This window comes from Apteryx mantelli, chromosome 26 (genome assembly GCF_036417845.1).
Source record: "Apteryx mantelli isolate bAptMan1 chromosome 26, bAptMan1.hap1, whole genome shotgun sequence".
Taxonomy (NCBI): Eukaryota; Metazoa; Chordata; class Aves; order Apterygiformes; family Apterygidae; genus Apteryx; species Apteryx mantelli.
The window spans coordinates 48,193-66,055 of record NC_090003.1 but is presented as its reverse complement, the minus strand read 5'-3'; the positions used below and the strand labels follow the sequence as shown (position 1 = coordinate 66,055).

The 17,863-nt window shown below is 43.7% G+C and overlaps 1 protein-coding gene across 11 annotated transcripts in view; it reads left to right on the top strand.

The window, feature by feature from the left end:
• The window catches only part of SLC45A1 (solute carrier family 45 member 1), a 76,628-nt gene that overhangs the window by 52,159 nt on the left and 6,606 nt on the right, over positions 1 to 17,863 (top strand). For 7 of the 11 annotated variants that reach the window (XM_067311246.1, XM_067311247.1, XM_067311245.1 and 4 more), the window contains one exon: positions 16,581 to 16,993. In XM_067311246.1, the coding sequence (XP_067167347.1) occupies positions 16,581 to 16,993 (413 nt within the window). Of the gene's footprint in view, positions 1 to 10,178; positions 10,359 to 12,247; positions 12,328 to 16,580; positions 16,994 to 17,863 lie in introns of those variants that run through there. The other 4 variants (XM_013957450.2, XM_013957448.2, XM_067311248.1 and 1 more) reach the window with 2 other exon arrangements.

Genomic DNA, 17,863 nt, shown 5'->3' with positions numbered 1-17,863 from the left:
TATTAGCTTTGACCTCTGTTCTTTATGGCTGCTTTTCAGTTGTGAAGTCTATCTCTGTATCCCTTGATGAAGATACTCATTTGATATCTGAAATTTAAATGAGCCCATGTGCCTATTTCTCAGGATGCCAATTTCCCTTCAGATCAAAAGGTTCTCCCATTTTATTTCCATATAACCTGACCTAGCACATAAGCAAGTCTCCTAGTGCATTTGGATTGTTTTTTAATTAAAAAAAGGTGGTGGAGGTGGAAGTGTATGTCACCTGCTCACAGGAAGGCTGTTCAGCATCTTTGCCAGTGTGAAAAGGAGAGCCAGGAGACCATAACCTGTTTGGGGTCACAGTGTCCTTCCCTCTGACCATGAGACCTTAGAAAGAGATTTTCTGTCTCCTTGGCAAGAGATTGTAAACTGGCTTATAGTGTGGGATGGATGTGATTTAGCTCTGCCCTTACTGTCTTCGAGAAGAGACTGGTTAAATAGGTGCAAAGGTCTTGCCTTTATGGCTACAAAGGACCATTAGTCTCTTGGGCTGAGCTCTTACATAGCAAAAACACAGACTTCCATCCATGTTTCCCTCTAGTGAGCTCTGTTTGACTAATGCGTGTATTCCACAAAGGCATATGTGTCCACCACTTCCCTTGGTAGCTTATTGCAATGCTTGATCCCTTCTCACTCTTAAAAACATGTACTTTATTTCTAATTTGAATTTATTTAGCTTTAACTTTCAGTCCTTGATTGGACTGACTGATTTAGAATAGCCTGTGCTCTGTGAAATAACTTGCACTGAAATCTATCTGTGTCTCTGTTTTATTCATGAATTCAACAGCTGGATAGGATTTCTTAACTCTACTACTGCAATCTGTTTTCTAGCTCTCAAATCATGTTTGCCATTTTTCTCTCCGAGTTTTTCAGTGCTATCTTTCAGTTTGGGGCCTGAGAGTTAGACTCCAGTGTCAGTTCTATCAGTAACCAGGCCTAGCAGGGAAAATACTCCTTGTTCATTAAGATATCCCATGGCTTCAGTCAGACCCCTTCCTGAATATGTCTCCATGGGGTTCAGCCTCAAAAGAGAAGAACCCCTGGAAGGGAGGAAAAGGAGTTTATTTTCTATGGCCAAGGCAGTCTTTGGCTTCTGTGCTAGGAACCTCACTGCATGTATTAAGCACAGTGGCACTGGGCACTGAGAACAGAGATGTGAGAATCCAAACCTCACTCAGTTTGAATTTTCTTTCAGTACTGATCCTAGTCAAATGTTGTTGGATAAATTCATAGTTAAAGAGCTCCAAATCAGTGACAGCTTGGCAGTTACCTGTGTTGTACTACTTCTTGGGATCAGTATTCAATAGCTGAGAGATTATTCATTTACTGATTCCTGCCTGCTTGCTCTTCAGACATAAAGCTGACTTAGAAGCTGCACCTAAACTTCCATATAGGATCAAAACCATGGATTCTCGGCAAGCTCAGCTAGTCCTAGGTCCAAAGAGCAGATAATACTACCAAGAAACTGGGTAACTGTGCACCTGCAGAAATCACATACTCCTCATGGGGGGGGGGGGGAAGAGAGAGAGAAAGTCACACGAATAACAAGCCTGTTTTTATTCTACCAGGCAGTAGATTAATTAGATTACTTTGAGGCCTGACCTCCTATTTTGTGTCCAAAGGTCATGGCTCTTGTTGGAGAGACCAGTTAATATATGAGCGTATCAGGGTCAGCATAGAAATTTGATCCAAATAATGTAAAGGAAATCTTTGTGTACTGTGTGTTTATCTTAGCTGGTAGTTAATCAGGGTTAGTGTTTGCTACCTGTTCCATTTCTCTTACTCAAGAGCTTTAGCAAATGTTTATTTGACAGAATGTTCTGTTCCTTTCCTTTTTTTCCTTTAAAAAAAAAAAAAATAGTCTACCCAGTCTACCGCCAGTGCAACTCCAGCTGCAACATCATGTTGCAGGCTGGACTCTAATCAGAGGAGTTTCTTTACTGCTGATGAGGGAGGGTAGACAGTGTTTTGGGCATGAGAATGATCTGCCAAATGGGGATAAGGGGTTTAACCAAAGAGTAAGAAATTAGCAATTTCTTCTGAGTATCTCAGAAATGAGATACTTAAAGCACTTTGTCTTATCTGAAAACACTGAACAAATTGAATACCAAGGTGAATAGTCTGTTTATGCAGAAGTCTGGATTACTAGGTAACTAACTTGGCCAGACCAGTAGAAGCAAAAAGCAGGCTAGTGAACAGCAACCTGTTGTTCTTTACCTAGGTGTCCACTAATAGCCCCTGCCTGAAACAAGGCACAGATCTGCTATCTCATCTAGTATAGCTGTCTTCCTGTTGTTTCAGTAGGAAGTTGTATTTGAAAGATCTCACTGTATAACACTCTGTGTCGTCCTGCAGGCGTTGCTTTGCAGTATACTAATTAATCAATTTTGTTTGAATGATATTCATACACTACTTTGAAAGTGTGGAGCGTTACACAAGTCCCTATTGTTACTCTGTTTGCGTACATATGACCCAGAACAGGAGGTGCCTGAGCATTAGCAATGCTGGTTAGCACTTGAAGTGACAGAAATCCCCTTCACTAGTGACGGAAGGAGAGGGGGAGATGATACGCTAGGAAATGGTTTGTATCCAGTAAACGTTTGTATCCCGCATGGCAGCGTACTAGAATGCTGCTGCCAGAGACGGACATTCAGGAGGGAATAGCAGAGTGCAGCTTCAATAGGAGGGTTTCTAGGCTGTGTCAGAGGAACTGTTACAAAATAAGGGTAAGGTACTAAAAACTCTTATCCCTTTGTACATGCTCCAGGGAAAAGGAAGTTGTACTCATCACCCAGCAAATGTACTCAGATTTAGTTGCCATAGAAGAACGCACTGAGCCACATCTGCTCCTCGAGTCAGGATGCACAGCCCCTGCTTGTTTCTGTGCTCTGCTGAGCCTGCACGTGGCCGTGCCCTGCTTTGGTGCTTTGAGGATTGATTTGTTGTGCAAGGTGGACAGAGGCCCCGAAGGAGACAGGCAAGCTCTATTGAGTGGCATAGGGGGTTTCCTTTTCCTGATATTTCATCTTTGCCCTTTTCTCTGCCTCAGTGTACGCCAGAGGCAAGGAAGGCTGTCAGAGTGGCTCTGGGACCATCCAGGAATATTAATGTACCTGTCTGTACCTGTTTATACCAAGTGGCCGTACCACACCCTAACATCTGTCTGTCTCCCCAAGGTAACTGATTGTTTAGGATGGCACGTAGACAGCCCTCTAGTCTCTGTCTTGTTGCTAGACACTTTCAAGCAGAAAGTGGATGACACCCCCTGCCTCTCCTGTTTGACAGGCACTGCGTATGGATGGAAGAGGCTAAATTAAAAACAGCAGAAGTAGACTTTCTGGTTTTTCTTGATAACTGGTATAAAGGAGAGAAGGGAGCAGTCTGTGCACTGCAATTAACATCGAGTGCTATTGCAACTCATCCTGTAATGCGATACAGATATAATCTTAGTAGAAAATTGAACACTGCACTGAGTCAGAAACATAGAGCAATGCTGGGTTTTGAAGAAAGTAATTAGCCCCAGGGATCTGGTGGTTTTTCATTTCCCTGGTGATAAACAAGGGAAGTGGGGCAGCACTTCCCATAGGCCTCCAAAGTCAATTTAGTCAAGGTACAGAGCCAGTTTCTAAACCAAAGCATTTATTTAATAAATGCTTAGTAAAAGGCAGGTGCATCTCCCATCTTTGCAGTGCCCTCCATGTGCCACATGATTTTACCTTTGTGAGCTAGAATACCTGGTATCATCCTGAGCACTGCCGAGGATGTCCTCACACCCTGCCAGCATGGCTGCCAGAGAACAGCCTTCTGCAGCACCACTTGGGTACCCCTGGTTGTCTCCCCTTGCCACATGGTACCGTGCCTCACCCACCAATAACTATGCATGGGACAACAGACCTGCCTGAGTCACCGTGCACCATGCTTACCTGGCAGCAGGTTGCTGTGGGTCTGCCCCCAGGTATGGTGCCTTGCCTGACTGCGCTTTCCTTCAGCCCTCTCTACTCTAGTGGCCCTTCCTTATGCCACCCTACGCGTGGCGTGTGCAAGAGCAGTGATTTGAGATTTTCCAGAACTCACTGAAGCACTCATGAAGTGAATTTGGTTATGCTTCTCCGCTAGAAGGTTAAAAGTGTACTGAATCACAAAAATGAAACATCTGATAGGCAAGAGATCTTTGATCTTGTTAATGACAAGACCTGATGGCTGAAAGCTGGAGTTCATGGAACTCTCATGAAAAGCAAGGAATCGAGCTGTTCAGGTGACATAATGGGGATGACAGTGATCCCTATTCTTGTCACGTGTTTAAATGAAAATTGACTTTAGTCCTAAAATATGTATAGCCTGTGCCTGCCCTGGGTGACCACAAGTTCCTGCATCCAGGATTCTCACTCTTTCCTCCTGCATTCCTGCCAGTGTTTGTCACCTTTCAGTGATTTGTCACATCCAGAAGAAAACCTGGAAGGTGCTTTGGGGCATCATCATGTCCTTGTCTTCTGTGAAATGCTTAATGTATTATGGGCACATAGTGAAATGAAATACTCTACTTCAGTGAGTTTGTCACATTGCTTTGTGTTTTCCTATGACTCTCTCCCCTAAGCTGCGCACAAGAGTGGTTTACACCACCAACATATTGCATGGTAAAGCGGCCTGCATTTAACATTTTCGTTCAGCATTCATCTGTCCAGAAATGCTTGGTGAACGTAGCCTAGCATGTGTGTTGCCTTGGAAGAGACTTCTGCTCAGTCTTCTCTCAGTCAGTTGCTGGTAAAACAGAATATGGTAAAGAATATTGTATTTCCCTGGTTCAGTATCATATTGTATTGGTTACAGGAGCTGGCTAGGAGATGAATGGAAAAGTCATCTTTTGAAGTCTGGTCCTTTTGTAGGACCTAGCTTTACCATACCAAGTACCATATCATTCAATTTTCTGAATTCACTAAGTGCCCTCTAGTGGCTAATTCTCTGTATAACGTTGGATATTCATTGTGAGACCGACCAGCTATTGAAGGGTTTGTCTGGTTAGGACAGGAGCAAGGTGCAAGTCTTCAAATTATTTTGAGGACAGTTAGTTTGTCCTGCAGAGGCAATTAAAAGTGCTCATTGAACAGTGACTGTGCATGGCTCAGGATGGCAAATCACTAACTGTATGTACAGCGCTACAGTAGAAATTGCATGTTTGAACTGAAGCAAGTGTCAAACCAAGTGCAAGACAGTGGAAGGAAAACTAGTGGTCTGTCAGTGCCCAAGACTTCAATGGTTTCAGTGAAGCCTGGCAGTAGTGAAATTTTTCTAAGTAATCAACCTCTAAGACTTGAGAAGGGGCCACAGTAGTCCAGTTTTAGTCTGATACAGCGATTCTGGACTAGGTTGATAGATTGCTGATGTTTCATTTGTACCACGGTAGTATTACAGTTTTTCTAAAACCAATTGCTTCCTTACTAAAGACTTTCCTTTAAAAAAAAAAAAGGGAAAAAAAAGAAAAAAAGACTCATCTGTTTTATGAAGCCATTTGGATTATGGCCCCAGTTTATGCCCTGCTTCATGTATTTGTCAACAGTGGGGATATTTCTGTCTCTTCCTATTCTTAGAGCTCTACGCTCAATGTTGTGCACTGTAGTTGTTTGGTGCGCTTGTTACACTTCAATACTTCTTAATGGATTGTGTCAGGACCATATGGTCACCTTGCACCCAGAAAGGAAGGCGTAGATTTAATGTATTCCCGGAGAGGATGGGAATGGCCACAAATTCATTTTCCATTTGTCTGAGTGTAAGTCTAAGTGTAGGCTTACAAAGGGCTCTATTAGCAATTATTTGAACATGCATGCTTGTTTCTTGAAAATTTCATGTTTTTATCTTATGCAGTAGTTTGCTATGTTGAATTTATTTTCTCAAAAAATTGAAAGCACAGTTTTAATGCAAATGGATTGGTGCCATTACCACTTTCATTCTGCAGCAAAATACTGTCTTTTCTTGTTAATGGTGTTTTGGGGGGATTGTTTTGTTTCTTTTTTAAAAATAAAAATTCAAGTGCCTTTTAAATGTTTAATTGCATCCATTATAATAGCCAGCGTAGGAGTCTGGTTAATCCAGGTTCAGGAGCTGATTTTATCTGGGCTGTTGAAGTCATGTGACAATAAGCTAATGGCCAGATATGGAGGTGATGTGTAAACTGGCATATATGAGACTTCTTTGTGCTCTTATATTGTATTAGCCTCCCACCAGTTTCTTTACACCCACTCGGTTGACATGTAAGGGAAGCTAGGGCAGTGTAATTTGCACAGTAAGAGGAGCTTACCATGTAAGCATTAAGAATGTATAGTTGAAATGCACCTCACCCAGTTTGAACTTGCTTCTTTTTTCTGCCTTACTCTGTGTTTGCGCTGTGTTTGATACCATAGGCCATGGACCTTGTTGGCATGACTAGGCATTTACTGAAATATAAGTTTGCTTCTTCAATTGATGTCATAAATGTTGTAGAAAGGAAAGTTCACTTGAATTTGGGAATGGGGCAAAAGCTCTAGTGTACTTGGAATACATCTGCAGGAAGATTTCAGGAGAAGAGAGCAAGAATGAGTGTTTTGCAAACTGGTACTGGCTCTAGAAATGACTTGGCGGGTGTGTTGCTGAGGGAGCAAGGAGATTTGGGATTTAGAGAGTGTTTCAGCCTGTATGCTGATACCTTGTTTTCATGCAGGTAGCTCTTGCAATTTTTGTCATTGGAAGAATTAATTTGAAATAAGGATAAAATTGTGTCATGAACTTGCCATTTAAGAAACATCTTGGGCCCTGGTTTGCAAACTCATCACCCTTACAAGTAATCTAGGGTTGAAAAGGCACCCGTTTAAATTGTTAATTGCAAAAGAATGATAGCTTCAAGAAAACTGTGTCATTGCCCTAAGAAAATGAATGAATAATATGATGTTATTTTTTAACTGCACTGGACAGTGTGAGGAATATTCTAAGCAAAAGGAAGAGTTGTGTCAAACTTTCAGAGGGAGTACAGGAATATTTGGATCATTACACTTGCTGGGAAAAAGACTGCATTTAAAAGAGATAAGCCTGATGCCCAGTAGCAAGCGTACAGGGCTTTACTTGTAGCTTCTTGTTAAGTACTCACACTGCTCTGTAGTTCTCAAAAAAAAAAAAAAAAAAAAAAAAAAAAGTCTCAGGGAGGATGCAGTAGACTGGGACATGGTGGTTTCAGATGCATTAACCAAACAGAGAAGCTGTTGTACAAAGCCCCATAAGCTGAGTTGTTATTTTTCCCCCAATCCCTTCTGAAAAGTCACCCAAAATTTCCTGTGCAATTTAATTTATGTCAAACAAATGCATCGTGGAGCTTGAATCCATGGCACTAAATCCTATACAGCTTGAAAAAACTTGTTATAAAGAAACTATATACATACATATACATACATACATACATACATATATATATGTATGTATATAAAACACACCTATGAAAGCACTAACTGTTGAAAAGTGTGCATACTGTATAATGTCACTGGCAATGAGTTTGCCAAATCAGCTGTGGCACTAAGTCCTAGGGCAGCAGAGCTGGCTCTGTCAAATATTCTTTCAACGAGAGCTAAGTGTTGATGAGAAATGGATAAGAGGTTGCAACTCTTTCATAAATTTTAAGTGCTTTCTTTAATCTAACCTTTCCAGTTATTAATTAACTAATAAGGAGTGTCCTCCATTCCCCTTGTGGCCCCTTCAACCCTGAATCTCATTCTCCTCAATAAGACAAAGGCTTTTTTGTTTTTCCTATTGAAAGACTTTAGTGGATGAACAATAATTAACTTGTCGCATCAATGTGGGGTAGGAAAAGAAGGACATTTGGTTCTTTATGTATTATTGTCAGGTTTGTGGTGGTCAAAGATGACAGATTAAACTAGACCATTTATTCCTCGCAAGGAGCAAGAAATACACAGTATCTCATTCTGGACTTGTGGGACCTTGAGCACTTTCTGTGCTACAAAGAGGAAAGCTGCGCAGTATGTGATACCGTCATTGACTCAGAAATTGTGCAAACTGACTTGAGATAGGCTCAGCAATTATTCTACTGTAACCTACGCTGCTTTGGGTTTTCCTCACCTGCTGTCCTACCACCTCACTTCCTTCATCCTGGAACTCAGAGAAAGGGGACAAACTAAAGTCCTCCAAAACAAGATCCCCCCTCCCCCTTTAAACAAAGTAATTTCCACTAAAGGGGGGCGGGGGGGAAGAGGGACGGGGAGAGAGAGAGCGAGAAAGAGAAAGAAGGCTACTTAACTTGAGAACCTTTTTTTTTTTTTTTTTTCCCCCTGTGTAGAAGGGAATATAGTTTCTGATACATTCCTACAATATTGGCAAGGCAATGCTTTTGAGAATTCCTGCATTAAGGGCAAACAAGTTGTACTACTATTGCAAGTCTGTATGGTTTGTTCTAAGGAGCTTTCTGTGGCTGTGCTCATGATCACCTACAGAAACACAGTAGAGTAAAACACGTGTTATTGGCCTTTCTGAAGGGACAAGATTAGTGTATGATCTGTACCGGTATAGGTTTTCTTTGACCTCTTTGCTTCTGTAAGAGCATGTTGTCTGCTGTTCTGCACTGAACCTCACTAAAAGATGCCTTTAAATGAAGTTTAAAAAAAAAAAAAGAAAGGGAGCACCCAACGCCACACAACCAAAACCCCATTCTTTAAGAAAGTGAACAACATATTCTGTGTTCTGGCTTAAGCAGAATTTCACTTGACTGGAGCTAATGTTTATCTCAGAGAAAAGGATTATGGAGATACTGAGAGAGGTTTCCAAGAAACAGAGGAAAAAGTCCTGATTCAAGCAAGGCAAATAATGAGGTGCCTGTCTGCTGGCAAGTGAAACAGCCTAAAATGAAGCTGTAAATGAGTAGAGAGATGAATAAACTGTCAGAGGCTGCTTCATAGAAAGACCAAACAAAAGCATTTAATGAATGCAGAAAGTCTTGCACCCAGAGAAGACATCATGGTAGGAGGGAATAGTGCAAATTCATAGCAGTAGGTATTCATCACCAAAACTCACTCTTTTGAGCTCTGTTGGGTTAAACTAGAACAAAGTAAATGGGTATCCTTACATTTATTTGAACAACAATTTATGTGTGAGCTTACAGCAATGGAAGGAGAGGAGATTTGTGGTTTCTGTTCTGTCTAAAGCCCACAGGACTGCAAGAGATGAATGCACAGCAGGAATCGCTTTCATTCTCTCCATTATAGTTACCCTGGGAAGGAACAGAGCGCCTTGTCCCACCATCTCAAATGGACAAGCTCTGTGTTAAATGGCATGAGCTGGTCCTTGTATATTTTGAGTGGACAGTTTAGTTTAGTTTAATGCAGTATAAACAGCTTGCTTATTGTCTCAATTGTGTCCCTAGGGAACAGATGACCATCTGCTGGCATTAATATGACCAACTCTCCATGCCCAGGTGGAATACAAAATATTGTCCTTGATGAGGAGGAATGTGACTCCTAAACATCCTGTTTGTCTGTTCAGTGTTTACAGACTTCCTCTAGCATGTGGATGGCAGGACCGAGGCTGGCTGGAGCACAGGCTGTTGTGCTGTGTCCTCAGTCATGCTTGCTGAAGGAATGGCTAACTCTGGGACTTGAGCAAAGAAAGCAGCAAACTATTTGGGGTGGCAGAACAGCCGTAGCTGCACAGCCCAGTTAGCTCTCCTTGAGCACTACAAAGCTGGAGAGGGGTGGTAGCTGATGCTCCTGCAGCTACTGCTGACAGTCATAGCCCTTCCCAGCAACAGCACGCTTTTGCCCCAGCTCTCTAATCCCTTCAGCAGCAGATCTGCCTGTTCATATTTTCCTACCAGCTGTGGCACTGGGCTGGACCGTCCTCTTTTCCTTTTAGTAGTAGCCCAGCCCTGGCCCTTCACCCTTAGGGTGGCAAATCTTCATTTTTGCTTGTGCTGCTCAGTAGCCTTGCTGCTCAGTAGCATGAAGGATCTTTACAGTGGCTGTGGTGTTGAAAACATGTAAATGCCAGTAGGAGGGACACCATCAGTAAATGGGTTTGTACAGGTCATGACTGTTTTCTTCCAGAGCCACAGCAATGGTTTTAATCAATTCATTAAGAATTTGGCTTCTAAAATCAGTTTGTGCTGTCAATAGGCAGCAAACAGCAGCGGCTGTTGTGCTGTGGATGGGGCCCTCTGGGAGGAGAAGACACAGCATGACGCTGTGATGACGACCATCTAGCATCAAGGAAGTGGCATGTGGCAAGGCTGGGTTGACGTAGGCTCCGGAAATCCTGTGGCTGAGAAGCTGAAAGGGAGTGCTCAGCACAGACAGGTGAGGGACATCTCAATACCAAAATTGTCTCAGTGTTCCAGAAGGACTGGAGGTAGAATGCATGCCAAATGAGGAACCTGCAATATCTTTGACAGGAGCCTGTAATAGTGTCTGGCTTGGGAACAAAAGAACATGTAATGTTTGGGGCAAATAGGCATATTTGGGGGTGACCGCATTCCCCAAAGATGTCTTCTGAGACATTAGACTGACTCTCGCATCCGTCTTTAGTTTGCCTGGGCATTTTGACATGGGCAAAGTTGGGGGGTGGGGGTTGCAAAGGTGAACTGGATCAAATACCGTACACTGTACGGTGCCAGTGCTTGGCAAGTTCCTTGCTCACTTTAACCAAATCTTGCAGAATTGTATAGACAATTATCTTAGAATCGCTTTGGGAATAACATGTGCTCAAAGGGTACTTTCTTGGAAAGCAGTAAAGGGAAAAAGTTAATGGTGACCCTTGAGGTGCTCCTTAGGGTGAGATTTTGAGGAAGAGCATTTGTGAGGAGAGGTCAGGATCCCAAACCCACTTGCATCTAGACCAGGTACAGACCTCCTCAGGTACAGACCTGCCCTACGAATGTAGCTGTGCTGTAAATAAAAAAACCCTTAATGTTGTAAACAGGGCCTTTGCACTACTGTCATACTACACACACATCCAAAAACACTGATGAATGATACTTGATCAGTGTAATGCCCAAATTGACTTAAGAAATTGAACAACACAGATCAACTGCCAGGGAATCCATGGTGATAAGACTATTGAGTGATCTCTTGCATCTTTCCTTCTGGGCTGCAAGGTTATCCTGATTTCTCACTATTTCATGTTGGGCTTGATATGAGTTTGTGGACAAGCTGAACCCTACCTGCCTTGAGCAGTCCTCTCTAGCATCTTTTCCAGATGTTATGACTGTACCACCAACTGCATAAATGAGAGCTAGCTTTCGGTGTAATACCAGTGCCATACCTTTCTTATTCCTCTTGTGACTTGTGATTTCGGTACAGGGAAGCCATTGTTCTGCCACAATGAATACTAAAAAAAGATAAATACTAATAAATACTAAAGATTCATGCAGTGTTGTGGCTACCCATGTAAGTGAAATCTGGAGACAAAAGTAAGCATCCTGGACTGAGTTTAAGGTGTCTTAAAAATACAGCAGACTGGACTAAATAATTGATGACATCTTTGTTTGCAAACCATGAGGAAATACAGAACATAAGAGCATGAAATATACTAGTATAAAACAAAATTGCAAAATAACGTTAGCATAAGAATGGGAAGATGATGAGTGCTACCCTTGTTAAATAGAACAGATAAAGGCAGCCACAGAAGCACCGTGTCATCTGGAGCATCTACTCCACAGGCTTATCAAAAGTATTTCTGCTTCAGCTAACAATCGTAATACCGTGAACTGCTTGCATTGAGATTGCCATGCTGATGCGGAAAAGGTCTCGGTTTGTGGAAATGGCAGTACAGCAGCTTCCTCATGTGCTAGAGGGAGTATTGCTGCAGACAGAGCACAGGGCCACCAAAGATGCAGCAGGGCTGTAGGTAGTTTAAAGTGAGAATGCGCTATACATCTCTTAGACTGCACCTAAACAATCAGTAACAATAACTAACTATAATAACAGGAGGTCTCTTAAGACTTGTACACGCACGTACCAGCACTGTCTTCTCCATTCATGTCTATTGTGAGCAGAGCTGTTAGAGAAGGGGAAACAGGGAGGTCCGCAGCGCCGCCGCACGCGGGCAGCAGCCTGCTGGGCGCTGCCCCCGCGCGCGGTGCGCGCAGCGCCCTCTCCTACCCGGCGCAGGCGCCTTTCCGCCGGGCCGCGGTGCGGCTGGCAGACACCGCTCCGGCCGGCCGAGGGGGTGACGTCACCGGGGTCGGGGACGTCACCGCGCGGCACGACGCGGCGCGACGTCACCGCGCGGCGCAGAGGGGGCGCCGCGCCGGCCGCTGGAGGGGAGGTGAGGGGAGGCGAGGCGGGGCGGGGCGGGGGCCGCCCGCGGGGCGAGCCCGGCGGGGGCGCGGGGAGGGGGCGCGGGGGCCGCCCGCGGGGCCAGCTTGGGCCGCCCGGGGGTCGGTGGCCCCGGGGCGGCGGAGGCGCGGGGGTCGCTGTGGGCGGGCGGCCTGAGCGCGCCTCCTGCTCGGGGCGAAGGCGTGGGGAGCCCCCGCGGGCGCTGGGGCGGGCCGCGGCCCCCGGGCGGTCTGGCAGCGTTTGCGATGCGGCGGCTGGACTCTTCCTTGGCAGAAACGAGCATTTGGGTGGTGTCGCCTTACGGCGTTGGGTCTTTTCACTCAGCATTAGTGTTCGTTGTACTTAAGGAGCCGTCAGTACCCACCTCAGAAAAACTTGGCCCAGAAGAAAAATAAGATTCTATCGAAATAGGAGAAATTCCTTTTCGTTATAGAGATGCTCAGAATAAACGGTGATCTCCTGGTCCCCTGCACGTTATATTCTTTGGATGTGCATACGTCCGTCTGACTATGCAGATGGCAGACTGCAGAGCCAGCATTGCCAAGGTCCTACAGAAGAAGATGAGCATTTATTAGTCTAACAAACAGCGTTTGCCAAAAATCACAAATAAAAATTGAAAGTGGACTGCGACCTACGGTCATGTCTGTTTTTGACACACAAGGGAGGCTTCCTGCTTTGAAGCTGGTTTAATTATGGGTAGGTTCACCTAAGGCCAGGCTTAAATCCTCTGAAGATGTCTTCTGGTGACCAATTCTTATGTTGAAGGGCACGGGTGATGAGGAAAGAGTGGGCCCTACCCATGTTATATTTCTGCTGGACTGGCAGCACATTGTCTGTCAATAATATAGTCTTTCACTCCAAATAATTGCAGAGCCTCACGTGTATTTTTGAGCCATACAGAGGGGTTGTTTCATCTGTCACTGAAGTGTTGTCACTTGTGAATTGTTATATAATCTCTTTGCAATGCATAATATAAAGCAGGAAAATAAAGGAAGGATTAGTATCAAATGAAACCGATAGGTGAATATAGGAAGATCGACTCTTTTTATTTACCCTGGGTGCAAATGACAAGGTATGTTGTGATGTAGTACTGCTCTTAGAATGGCAGTATCTTGTGAAAAGGTTGTTAGACCATGAATGTTGTTGGGTTTTCTCTAGATCTTTGTTCTGGTATCTCTCTCAGTTTTTAACAAATTCTCGTCTTGAGGGAATTACTTCCACCCTGAAGGTTCATAAAGATACTCCCAGAAAATAAATATTCTGCTTATGAAAGCTATAGGTCATAGCAAGTTTTCAGCATTTTGAAAATAGCATACCTGGAGCTGGGGATTGTTCTGTGTAGGGCATCGGTGTCACCATGCTTAACAACCCTTGCGTCAGCATCGTGGTAAACGTGGGTTTATTGGGTTTTGTTTTTGATAAGTGTTGGGGATGTTGAGCACAGATTGGTAAGAGCTGTGGAGAGAGAGAGACTAGTGCATGAAACGCTCTGGAGGAGGCAGCCAGAAACGAGGAGAGATTTGTGGGAGTTTTGCACAGCCAAAGTAGCAGGAAGGCTGGGAGACTCTTCCTTTGGGGATTCTGAACAAATAAGAGATTTTGTTTTGCTTATTAGGACCCAGCCATGAAATACAGGACATACGGGGCGATGCGTAGCCGTCCCTGTGCAGTAGCCTTTGGTCTGTGGACAAAAAGAAGGAACAGGTCAAACTTCACTTACAAGCTGTTTCTAATTCTGGCGATGAGAGACAAGAAATCACAGGTCATTCGTTTATTCAGCAGATCTGTCAGCCTCTACCCTAAGATGCTATTTTGAAACCCATTTGGCCGTTTTACCCAATGCAGTACCTGTGCTTTGGCTACACGCAGCCAAGCCCGAGTGATTCCGACAAGATCTGAGGAGGCTTTTCAGCACTTGAGTGCTATTATTCTCTGAGAAAAGTAGCAGTACTGAGGGTGGTTTGTGGCGTATGTATCTTCCTGACGGGAATTGCTTTGAAACTTCAGTTACTGCATAGAAAAATGATACTGTAGCATCTTTTGGTACCAAGCATATTTGTTGTCAACTCTTCTCATCCAAGTGTTCGGCTTGTCTAGTCTGAACTCCAAAAACATGTTTGTTGGGCGTTCCAGTCTCAAGAAGTCTTACTGAAACATAACCTGCAAGAAACAGGATCAGACCCTATCCTTGCAGCACAGAGTGTCTCTACTGAATTCAGTAATGTAAATAGGAAGAAAATCAAACTCAGTCATTCGTGTAAAGACTTTGGATGAACCCCTTGGTCCCAGCATAAGCAGCACTGATGCTAGGATCAGTACTGAAAAGTGGCTTCACATTGCAGCAGGGGTACGGGTTTGCAGCCATGCTATAGCTTTCCTTGGTTGTACACTAGACTGAGGCCATGATTCATCTTCATTTATTTTGAGTGAATTGTAGATAAATGTAAACCCATTGCTGTTATGAGTACTCCTGAAGAGTGTGACATGTCTGACTGCTAATTGTTTAAAGTTTTTCAGTCTGAATCCCTGATGGTGGCAGATCACGCCCAGGCAGCCATGATGGGAGCTCTGGTGTCTCATTTATGCAAAGAGAGAGGAGAAATACCCATAAAATGAATGTCTCATGTTATGGGCATGCCTCATGACAGAAATGACTCTGAAATGTGAAAGCATTATCGGTTTTGTACATGATTAATTTAAACAAAAATGACCCACCTTGATCACGGGTCATGAATTCTAATAGAGGCTTCACGCAAAAAAGACAGACGTTTCACCAGCAGCAGTCAGGGTACAAATGCAGTCTGGGGGCAAAATGACATGCCACAGAAATAGTAGTATGACGGTGGGTTAAGGCCTTCAGAAGAATGAATCTTGCCTGTACCAAAACTGGTGTACAGAGTCATTCCCTTCCATACAGTGGAAGTGACATCCTTTGGGTAAAGTGATGCCATATGTCAGTGCTTGTTTTTTGAGTTGTTAATTTTTTAGCAGGTGTTACAACTGTCTACAGATAAGATACTTTTTATTTAGCTAGAAAGAAGACGTTAGCAGTAGGTTGTGGTCAATAACTAGAAACAAAATCTAAAATGCAAGGGTGTCACTAATCTGTCTCTGATATCAAAGGAATTGAGTGAATTTGAAAAGTTTGGATAGAAATTGTTTCTGGCAATAGGCCTAACTCTAGGCTGAAGAAGTGAGCCATCCAAAAGTGCCAGAAATAGCTCTATTTATTAGTGAGCAAGTAAGAACCAGGAAAGATAGATAGCCTGTGAGGCAGGCAGGATCTGCAACATGGAAGCAGTAGGGCCTGATGAGGGGAGGAGCACTGTTTTTCCATTCTTCCGTTGTTTTCAGAGAACTGCTTGGCTGCTGCTCCAGCGTGTACCAGCTCTGTAATTCTCCAGGGATTGTTTACCATCTGGGGATTCCCAGAGCACTGCTGGTCTTGCTTAGCACTCTTCCCTGATTTCAGCAAGTGCTTCCTGAACTGGTTTGTGCTGCCAGAAGAGCGTAACAGCTGGCTCTGCTGATTTTGTGTCGGCTGGGGATCTTGCTGGTCCACAGTAAAATAAAAGCTGTTTCCTAAAGCTGCATTTAGTTTAAATAAATTGATCCAATGAGTGAGAGAAGACTTTAGTGTGTGTGGCTGTCATTGCAGTTGCTTTTTTCTTCGTGGTGCATTTCCTTTCAGTTCATCATCTTTGCTCGATGAGGCAGAAGAACCACATGCTCTCATAAGCGTTTTCCTTCTGTCCCATCTTCTAATTTTTCTCAATTGAAAATTAAAAGGAAAGAAACACTGTCTGAGATGTTATGACTTGTCATTCTGAAGAAGGCAGTGGGCTGAACCTGCTTGCCCTAGACTTCTCAGAAAAATGGGTGGAAGGAACAACTAAAACTTCCCTAATGGCAATTAGGAACTGACACTTTGGCTGTAAACTGCCTAGGTCTCTGCCCTGTCCCAGCAAAGGGCTGTGCTGTAGCTGTAAAATGCCATGGCTTGCCTAAGCTGTAAAATGAAGCGTCCTAGGCTGTAGGTGGGAGGGCAGCATTTATCTCACGGTATCGTTAGTCCAGAAGTCTGGAACCTATCAGGATTCCAGTCCTACACAAAAGTGCTGTAACTGTTAAGAAGGCTGTACTCAATATGTGAAACGTTCAGAAACGGTTTGAACTTCAGTAGGTGAATTAAGCAAAGGTTCTCTTACTTGACCATTTTATTCTGAGCTTTTTTTCTTCCAGACACCTATCCACGATGATTCCATCGTCTGCAGCAACCCCTGCCAGCGATGTTGCGCTTTTTCCAAGCTTGGCTTCTCAGGAAATCTGGAGGTCACAGGTTCCAGGCTATTCTGAATCAGTCACACGACACATCAGTCATCGGGCCAACAACTTTAAGAGACATCCGAAAAGGAGAAAACACATCCGCCCTTCGCCACCGCCACCACCAAATACTCCATGTCCCATTGATTTGATTGACTTTGGGGATCTCCAGCCTCAGAGGTCTTTCCTTGAACTCCTGTTTAATGGGTGCATTCTCTTTGGACTTGAGTTCAGCTATGCCATGGAAACAGCCTATGTTACCCCTGTGCTGCTTCAGATGGGGCTTCCAGACCAGTTGTATGGGATGGTGTGGTTCATCAGCCCTATACTAGGTAACTTTTCTTTACGCTATTTCTTCCCTCATGTTTTTTCCACTACACGGGGGATATACGGTTTTGTTTTCTCTACCTCTGCTGTTCACAAGTATAGCCCACATGCTGTGAAGGTTAAGAATCGCTCAGCGTAATTTTAGAGAACTGAACGGAGAATAATTCTTTCTGTGCATTGCCTGAAATGGGCCTGGTGCAACCAAAAAGTCTGTTCTGTTAATGGTTTCTCAATCTCTTACATTTTGTGCAAGGGTGAGCTTTGGTTACTCAGTTTGTATGTTTAAAAACTAACAAAAGATGATCAGTGCGTGCATTTACATCCCTGAGAAAGAAGAATACGCAGACAGTTCCCATCGGTGTGTGAAAAAACGGAGTGGGGTTGCCTTCTCCTGTTTAATTTTCTGAAACAAACAAGATATTCCAATAATGAAAGGTTGTGCTTTGTTGATCAAACATCCACTACTATTACTGGCGTTGCATTACTTGCCTTTGCATGGAGATAGGGCTGGAAGCATATCCATTACTATAGGAAGAACCGTAAGATGGGTTATTGCCGCTTGGAAGCATTGTTCTCCCTTTCATTGTACTCCCAGAATGTGCTTCAAAATAGGAGTGTAGATAGACCACTTCCCCCCTACTCACAGACTGGGGCAGAGTAATCTAGGCACCTTCCCAACTTGCATGTTGACTTCCTGCTATCTTCCAAGATAATTTTATAGGGAGTCTCCAATATAAGACGGGTGAGTGAAATAGTCTGTAAGTAACAGAGTGCTTTAGGATGTATAGTTGTTGTACTCCTATTTTTAACCTGATGTTAATCTCTGCCGTGCTACTGAAGCAGAGTGAACTGCATTTTCGGTCCAGTCCTAAATG